This window comes from Nelusetta ayraudi, unplaced genomic scaffold, assembly GCF_046127955.1.
Source record: "Nelusetta ayraudi isolate G7.1 ecotype Tasmania unplaced genomic scaffold, CSIRO-AGI_Nayr_v1 ptg000164l, whole genome shotgun sequence".
Taxonomy (NCBI): Eukaryota; Metazoa; Chordata; class Actinopteri; order Tetraodontiformes; family Monacanthidae; genus Nelusetta; species Nelusetta ayraudi.
The window spans coordinates 166,095-175,000 of record NW_027466214.1 but is presented as its reverse complement, the minus strand read 5'-3'; the positions used below and the strand labels follow the sequence as shown (position 1 = coordinate 175,000).

At 49.9% G+C, this 8,906-nt stretch overlaps 1 protein-coding gene across 2 annotated transcripts in view; it reads right to left on the bottom strand.

Annotated features, from left to right (window-relative positions):
* b4galt3 (UDP-Gal:betaGlcNAc beta 1,4- galactosyltransferase, polypeptide 3) overlaps positions 1–4,318 on the bottom strand; it is a 7,510-nt gene extending 3,192 nt beyond the window's left edge. Inside the window, exons 1-5 of one of the 2 annotated variants that reach the window (XM_076014064.1) lie at positions 3,891–4,318; positions 2,924–3,159; positions 2,265–2,455; positions 1,569–1,691; positions 667–771 (exon numbers count right to left, since the gene is read on the bottom strand). In XM_076014064.1, coding sequence (XP_075870179.1) covers positions 667–771; positions 1,569–1,691; positions 2,265–2,455; positions 2,924–3,159; positions 3,891–4,170 — 935 coding nt within the window. In that variant the 5' untranslated portion in view covers positions 4,171–4,318. Of the gene's footprint in view, positions 1–666; positions 772–1,568; positions 1,692–2,264; positions 2,456–2,923; positions 3,160–3,785 lie in introns of both variants that reach the window. The other variant, XM_076014065.1, reaches the window with a different exon arrangement.
* Between the last annotated feature and the right edge of the window lie 4,588 nt (positions 4,319–8,906).

The following is an 8,906-nucleotide window of genomic DNA, read 5'->3' as shown; positions in this document are numbered from 1 at the left end:
TGGGGTTTTTTTTTTTGGTTCATGAAAAGCCATTTTCATAAAAGGTTGAGCGTGTTTAGTAACTTTATTCTGGATGGAAGCCTTTTAGGTGTAAATAATGACAGAAAGACAGCAGGAGTCGCTGACCCGGGTTCGACAACAGCGACCCATGTTGTTTATCACGCCAACAAGCGGATATCAGTTTACCTCAGGCAACCACTAGGATTTAATGGTCCACATGGTTGAATAAATAATTTAGCACTCATAAGAGCTCGTAAAGTTCTTCTGAAAGAGGAATCCTGAGGACGTTGGAGAATGTCACCGGTGTGCAATACTGATTCAAATTTTCTCTTTTCTCAAAATTTTGAAATTGAACACGCAGATATTTATTTAAGTAGGTTTTATAATTTGACAGAAGACACCGCAAGGGAAAATAATTCTATCTATCTATCTATCTTTTCACCCCAACTGGTCATAAGCAGAAGACGGCCCTCTGGAGTCCGGATCTGCTCTAGATTTCTTGCCAAAGGGGAGTTTTTCCGGGTCACTGTTGCACCCTGCTTGCTTTGGGGGCCCAGTTGGGTTTTCCTCCGGTTGCACGAAGCCATTTCAGATGCATTTGGTGATCTCGCGCGGCACAAATACAAGTTGATTGACTGACTGAATGGTGAGCGTGTCCGTCCGTACCTCCTGGGGTTTTGCTCGTTCCCTCGGTCTCCTTTATGCTTGATCATCTTGTAATGACCAATGGCCACTGGGGGGCGCATGATCTTCATGCCAGACAGTCGCACTCTGAGCGAGACAAGAGTTCACATTTGCAGTCTGGCCCAATGTAAAACAAACCCACCAAGCCTGACACTCATTTTATATTACTGGAGAAAACAGCACCATCTAATGTGAACACATTCGCAGTGTCTACGGGTCCTATTCGGAAGCTGGGGGGGGGGGGGGGGAGCACACATGGAATTATGGTAGGACTATGGTTTGACATATGAAAATACCATACTTTTATGGCTTCTAGGCTGTGAAAAACACTGTGGGTGTGTTTTTTTTTTCTTCCTTTTTCCATCTCTACGGCTCCTCTTCCAGCCTCGCTCTTTAAACCAGTAAAAATAGTCCCACTGCTTTATGGACGTCCACCGTATGGTATTTTAAGTTGCGCACTCAGAAAAACGCAAGCTAAACGGCCGGAAGGAAGGAGCATTGAAGTGCTTTCCATTCCGATGCTGCTGCGCCAAACACACAACGACAGACGGCAGAGGAAATAGAAGCCGGAGAGTGGAGCAAGGTGGGCAGAGGTGAGGTGAGATGAAGCCTAAAGAATGTGTAGTGAGCTGCCAGCTGCTCCACGTCAACATACTCACTGAGCCTGCATGGAGCGAAGCTGCAGCGGTGCCACGTTGACACGATGGGTGAGAAATTGCGACACCAAGTCAATTATGACACAGGCAAAAAAAGAAAAAGAAGAAGGAAAATGGAGGTGGCGACACGGTGAGCATGAGAGAAAATGAGTTGAGTGAAAATAAAGCAAAGTCAGTGGCGGGGGGGAGGGGGTATTTGAAGGGATTTAGCGGGCGTCTGGTCCTCACCTGGCGGCGATGTCATCGTCCTCACCCCCCCAGCCCCAGTAATGGTTGGGGAAGCCGTTCATCTTCATGTACTGGTCTGGGGTCACGGCAGACACCCCACCAAAGTACTGCGAGTACGGCAGCCTGGGAGGGACAGAAGCGCAGACGGATCAGGATAATTAATCATCCGGAGGATTCTGGAATCTCTGGAAAATATCACATTTAGCCTTGTGTTTGCAGCTTCCTGCGAAAATATCGTTTTGTTTCTGTTTTTGTTGGACCGTTCACGAGTTTGAAAATAGACCGAAGCAAAACAGCCTCGCAGAGAGCGGAACAAACTTTTCCAGAAATGTTTTCTGGAAAATTAGCAAACAAAGGACGCAGTGGTGGACTTTTTGGATTCTGGGGGATTCAGACAGGTAGACATAGAAGGAACTAGCCCACCCAGGAAAACACAGCCTTAGAGATTCCTTTTTACCACTGTCATTTCACCAAGCTGAAGAGTATTTAGGTCGAATAACAACGTATGATCAGCTGAGCCAGCCAAACATCCCAGCTGATTGAATGTACCTTCCTGCTGTGACTAACAAATATTCCATTTCTAGATTTGCCCCTTACACCACTGAAGTCATACAACAGTAACCGAAACACACACACACACACACACACACACACACACACACACACACACACACACACTCTTTGTTCTTCTCCTACCTGTATCTGAACTTGTCCATGGCCACAGACAGGTGTGTGGGGAACTGCTTGTGGCAGGTGTAGGTGTTGTGGTCATTCTCGGGCAGCAGGTCGACATCGTGCAGGAAGATGCAGCTCCACTCCTCGTCCCTGAGGGCCTCCCGCACGCCCACGTTCAGCAGCTTGGCCCGGTTAAAGGTGCCATTCCCCCACTGAGTTACAAAGCAAACACCCCAGAGACGCTCGTGAAGCAGTCCAGTGCAAAATGATTTGCAAGGGAGTTGCAGCTCATGATGGAAATATTTTGCTTTACAGGAATTAGTCTGGTGGTGCAGTGGATATCGTACACACACACACACACACACCCACGCTTCCACTTTCAATAATACCAGAGGTTTGGAACCACTATTGCAGGTCAGCCAGTGCCACAAAACAAATGTAAAATAAATAGTAACAGAGAATAATACACTATGTAACAACAATAATAATAATGATAATAATAATAATAATGATAATAATAATAATAATAATAATAATAATAATAATCTTGAACTAAACCCAGCATTAAACCTAACAAATACAGTATTTTTTTTTTAACCTTCACTTATTTCTCTTTCTGTTTTTCAGGAGAAAAAAAAGTCCAAAAATCAGCGGAACAAAAACAAAGTCAGCGACCTGACCTGCTGCACGATGTAGATGCTGTAGTGGATCTGCTGCCTCTGCAAGAAGGGGTGAAGGTGGTAGAGGAGGGCCCGCAGGTGGTTCTGCCGGTTCCGGTACGGAACAACGATGGCTGTGTGATGCCGCGGTTGGCAGTCCGGAGGCTGGTAGCGACCACCCGGCAACACCAGGGGGTTCCTGCGACGGATCTCCTCCAGGGACAACGGAGAGGACAGGTGGACGGAGACAGGCCCCACTGGAAGAGACAGAGGGGGAGGGGAGGAGGTGGAGAAGGAGGTGGAGGAGGAGGAGGAGGAGGAGGAGGAGGAGGATAAAGAGGAAGAGGAGGAGGTGGAGGAGGAGGATGAAGAGAAGGATGAGGAGGGGGAGGAGGAGAAGGAGGAGGAGATGGAGGAGGAGCAGCAAAAGGATAAAGAGGAAGAGGAGGGGGGAGGAGGAGGAAGACGAGGAGGAGGGTGAATCGAGATGAGGAGGAAGAGATAGAGGGGGAGGGGAAGGAGGTGGAGAAGGGGGTGGAGAAGGAGGAGGAGATGGAGGAGGAGGAGCAAAAGGATAAAGAGGAAGAGGAGGGGGAGGAGGAGGAAGACGAGGAGGAGGTGAATCAAGATGAGGAGGAAGAGACAGAGGGGGAGGGGAAGGAGGTGAAGAAGGAGGAAGAGATGGAGGAGGAGGAGCAAAAGGATAAAGAGGAAGAGGAGGGGGGAGGAGGAGGAAGACGAGGAGGAGGTGAATCGAGATGAGGAGGAAGAAGATGAGGAGAGGGAGGAAGAGGAGGACGGGGAAGAACTGTTCAAGGTCCAGTGTGTAAAATTTGACCTGATCTCTGACTTTTGTTCTTAGATCGGTAAGAGCTTGACATACTGTGCATTAGTACATTACTCTTGCTGCTGTAATACATTATACTCGATTTGTTTGGATTTTTTCCCCCAATGATCCTGAACGACACGTCGCCTCAGCCGTCCTCACCCAGCAGCGGCGACGGGATCCTGCACTCGGGCAGCAGCAGCGCGGTGGCAGAGGTGCCGGTGTTGCGGGGCGGGGGGGGCGGCGCCGCCCCCAGGTGGCTGAGGTTGGTATACACGTCGTGCGGTCGGGAGTAGTCGACCTCAGGGTCGACGCTGTGCACCAGCACCGACACCAGGCCCCGGAAACCCCCCAGGGAAAAGTAGAGCACGAAGGCAAACTGGAAGCCCACCAGCAGGGCCAGCGTGCAGGGGGAGTCCAGGGAGCGGCCGCAGCACGCCATGGCCACAGGGGAGAGAGCGAGGAGGGGCGGGGGAGGGGCCAGGAGGAGATCAGAGGGGAGAGAGAGGGGGGAGGTGGAGCCGAGGGAGGGGCCTCAGGTGAGCATCAGGTGAGGGGCCTGGGTCTGTGTCTGCGTCTGGGTGGAGTTGGGGGGGGTGGGGGTGGGGGGGGTTGTCAGGCAGCCATCACCACCTGACCGCTGACATGAGGTGAGGAACAAAAAACACAAACAGGTTAAATTTGACCTCCGAGGGGGGGGGGCTTTCAGTCCAGGGTGAACTTTTTCCAGAAATCATTGAGAAATACAGTGAGTTGACCTCTTCCAATTTGATAAAGGTCTCCTTGCTCAATGTTGTGTTTAAATGTTTAAATGGACTGGACCCACAAGTGATGTCACAGGTCTCTACCACAGTTCTGGACTGTGTCTCAATTCAGGTTCTGCACCCTTCAGCCCGAGTGTCCTCCGTCTGAAGGAAGCGTTCTTCGAGGACCCAGCCTAGAAGGCCGGACCAAACCCCGCCTCCCCGGTCACCACCCGGGACGGTCCGGCCTTCGGCGTATTTCCTGGTTTCGTCACCGCCGTTCCCTCCTGCTGGCCAACCCCGGAAGTGACGTTTTCATAGCATCAAGCTAACCACTGGTTCTCCATGTAACGATGGCGTTGGATGATCAAGTAAATAAAATCCTACGTTAAAAAGTGGATACTTTATGTGAAGCTTCAATATTTAGATGTACATGTCGTGTCTTAGCCAGTAGATGGCGCTAATTTCAGCTGACTTCCCAGGATCCCACGATGCTTTGCAGCAGCACGCAAAGCACCATGGGATACCCAAGTACGTGAAGGGTAGTAGCGGTGCATCCTTGGAATGGGCTAAAACTAGTGCGTATTTCCGAGGGCGCATTTTCAGCGTCCTAAGCAGCCTCGGGAAGTGGGAGGAGCCTTCGCGCAGTGCTATGACGCAACTTCCTTCCAAAATGCGCACTTCAAGGACGCAGAACCTGAATTGAGACACAGCCCCTGTGCAACGACAGAGGTGAACCGGAAGTTAAAATGCTGAAAAGACTTACATATCGCCCCCTAGTGTGGGGGAGGTGGACTCATTCCCTTCAATAATTGGATTTTCTCAGCTGCATGTAAACTGGGACAAGGACAGAGGTCCAGTTAGACCAGAAAAGCAAATCATGAGTTTAGAGTCCGACTAAGCTCTGCATGGAAACACAGTCAATGACAAGGAGCGCAACCAAGCACAAGTGTCAAATTCCGAGATGCAGGACAACATTTGGCCGATCGTTGGAAACACATTGTAACTTTTGAACACTAAATCTCTTTAACGGAGCTGAAAAGGTTCAGTGTGAAAGTTAACCACTGGCTCAAGCAGCAGCAGAAATTCAAATTGAACATTCATTTCCAAGGAAGTCCTTGTCAACACAACAGCACCTAAATGTAACTCGTGTTTTCATTTGCAACTGACCACCGCAACTGTCTTTCTGTATTATTCACTGCCTTTGTGCAATTACATTTTTAATTGTTTTTTCAGTAGATCTCGTTGTATTTTAAACGCCTGACCAGCGACAAAAACTGCAAATTAGTTGAAGCTGGACGTCTTACGTGCATCACATTTTCCCTTTCTTGTGGCAGTGTTGTGTGTATCGCCCTTGTTCAATAAACGTTAAAAAATAAATAAATAAATAAATAAATAAAAGTCTGGTTACAGTAGTCATGTGTGGACCGGAAAGCAGCAATAATATCTTGTTGTTACTGTTAAACGAAGTCGCAATGTGCCACGGTAAAAGGTGTGCTGTCTCCATTGGGACCAGCGGACCCAGTGCTGTATTGGAGGGGTTGGCGCCACTGCCACTGGTGCTGTTTGCTAACTTGTGTGTCGCCGTACTTTGACTGACACGACTCCCAATCCACATCTCTGTTGAGTCTTTATTGATTTTGTTCTCATGTGTTACACGGAGCACTTTGCTGTTGGTTCACACCAAAGAATCAGGACCTGTTTGGGTTTTCCCTGGGGCCTCGTGTACAAAAGATACTTGCCTGTGCCGTAGACATCCTGGGCACATGGGCTCTCTGAGCAATCGGGGGTTGGACTGCCGTCCCCTGTGACCTCTGTCACGTCCTTTGAGCACTTTTCTACGCGTACCCACAAGCTTGAACTCTTTGCCATCGTAGAAATGAGAGTTGCATTTCTAAGACTTTGCACTCGCAGCTTTTAGGTTCATAACCCCCCCCCCAAAAAAAAGTTGATCAAACTCGTGCGTATGACAGCAGAATTTTGTGTACAACTTTTTTCTATCTCTCTAACTTTAGGAATACGAATGGTGGGGATCATGGACGCATCTTTTTGACCGTTATCTTACTCCACAAAGACGATGATGGCGCTGATGACGATGATGACGCTGCGCACTGCCGGAGATGATGATGATGATGATGATGATGAAGCCCATTTATTAACTCTGTCTGCCGAGATTTTTTACGTATTTTTCCGAGTTCCGACTTCGTTTCAAAGTGTTTCCAGCAAACAGTCAGTAAAGCTTTTCTTTTCACGCGAAGATCGATTGCAGAATGAATGAAATTCCAACCTGCAAAGTTCATTTCCATCGATGCGCATGTATATGTGGAGGCGTTCCGAGGGAGGAGTGCGCCTCGCACTCACGTGCGATCGTTTCTGCGATGGTTGGGACGTTCCAAAGGAAACGTGCGTGCATTCGAGCGTTCGCAACGTTTTGAACATCTGGATTCTTTTTTCTTTTTTCTGGGTTTGAACGTAGGTCAGGTTTTAGCATGAAATCCACGTTTGTCTTTGTGCATGAGGCCCCAGGGAAGTCCCCAGATCACAGACCAAGCGAGAACCCTGGCACACCTGCTGCGCTGGCATGCACATTACAGTGCTTGAGGCAGATTTCTGTGGGCAGAGGTAGTTTTTAATCACCTGAAGGTGTGCACAAGTTTTGTTTTTGTTTTTTTGTTTTTGTTTTTTTGCGACCGGAGGCCAAAAAAAGTTTGGTTTCACCCCACCCCCCCCCCACCCCCCGTTGGGGCAGACAGGGCCTAGTAAGTGCAGTTCATTTATCTTTCATGGGGAGGGAGGGAGGGAGGGAGGGGTGGATGGGTAGATAGATGATGGGGGGTGGAGGGATGGTGAGGAGTTACCTGGATCAGGAGGGTGGGGGGGGGGGGGGAGAGAGTCCCACTAAAACCTAACCAGGACCAGGGTGGGCTCGCTCCACTTTGTCTCTTCTTCTTCTTCTTCTCTGCCTCCTGCGGTCATCATGAGGATCTCTGCCATAACACACAGACACCTGAGAGAGAGGCAGCAGCAGCAGCAGCAGCAGCAGCAGCAGCAGCGGGCCGCCGAAAACAAACAAACACTCTGGACAAGAGGCAGAGCAAACCAATGTCGAATATCAGTTCTGTTTATTTATTTGCCTGGATTATTTTTGCAGCTGTGACATTTCCGGCGGGGCTTGTGCCTGCAGGTCCAGATCAATGCCAGCATCACTTTGCCGATTTGTAAACCGCGGTGACGCGCCACGCAGCCCCCCCCCCCGGGATAATTGAGTGGAGACGACCCCCTCCCCCTTCCCCACCCCCACCACCACCACCCCACGCCCACCCTCCCCTGCAAGCCCCCAGTGAGGAGAGACCCTTGGTTCTTTGCTATTATAGCGACTTAAATGCTAGGATTGTGCGAGCGGTGTTGAGTGCAGGTGATGATTAGCCTGCCAGCCTGCCAGCCTGCCGGGGGCTGGGCAGGCAACCAATGCGTAAACACCCTGTGTCGATACGATCTTTGGCGAGGAGGATTTCTCACAATTCCATTTTTCTATTTTTAGGATTATCGCGGATGTTTCTTCCCCCTCCCGAGTCGCGCGCCAGTGGTCGGTAGCTGCAGACTCACCATCGCCCGCCTGCCTGCGACGCTCCGTATCAGACCACAGGATGGCTGCTGCCGCTGCTGCTGCTGCTGCTGCTGCTGCCGCTGCCGCCGCCGCTGCGTCGTCTTCGTCGTCCCGCTTCCTGCTACCGATGCGCCTCCCGACGCTCATCTCCTTGCCTTCGCCGTCCTGTTAATCTCTGGTCCGAGGCGAAATCTCCTCTCCGTGGCTGCACGCGAGCTCGCACGCAAGGGCATCGCCGCGGCAGCTCGCGCTCAACACGGGTGGGCAGCCGAGCGGTCGCTGCTGCGCGCGGTCAGAAGCTGCGGCGCACCGCGGTGACGCGCGGCTGCAGCGCCATGTTGATGGAGGCGGATCGTCCAGGAGCTGTGATTGGCCGGTTGGACGACTCCTTGACTCAGCCGCGATCGCAGACAATATCGTGACGCGATAGATAACGCGTGAGCAGGGGTGTCGAACTCAAATATCAAATTTAAAGATAAATAAATAAATGAATGAATAAATAAATGAATGAATGAATAAATGAATGAATGAATAAATAAAAGGTACAAGTGGAGGGCTTATTGAATGGTTCATTGAAATTTTTGCACATATTGAATATGAACCTATCACAGCCTATACATCATTGCTATATGGCATGAATATGAATCATTAAGAGAACTAAGTAATTAAATAAATCAAATCAGTAGCGATATTTTGGCTCTCAGTAACTTCAAGTGTAAATGTGAGCGGACACTGGCCGGAAGTTCCCAACGGGCCGCTAGTTTGGCACTGCCCAATACGCCTGCACAGATTCCACTACAAACCAGACAGTCCAAGTGGTCAAGATAC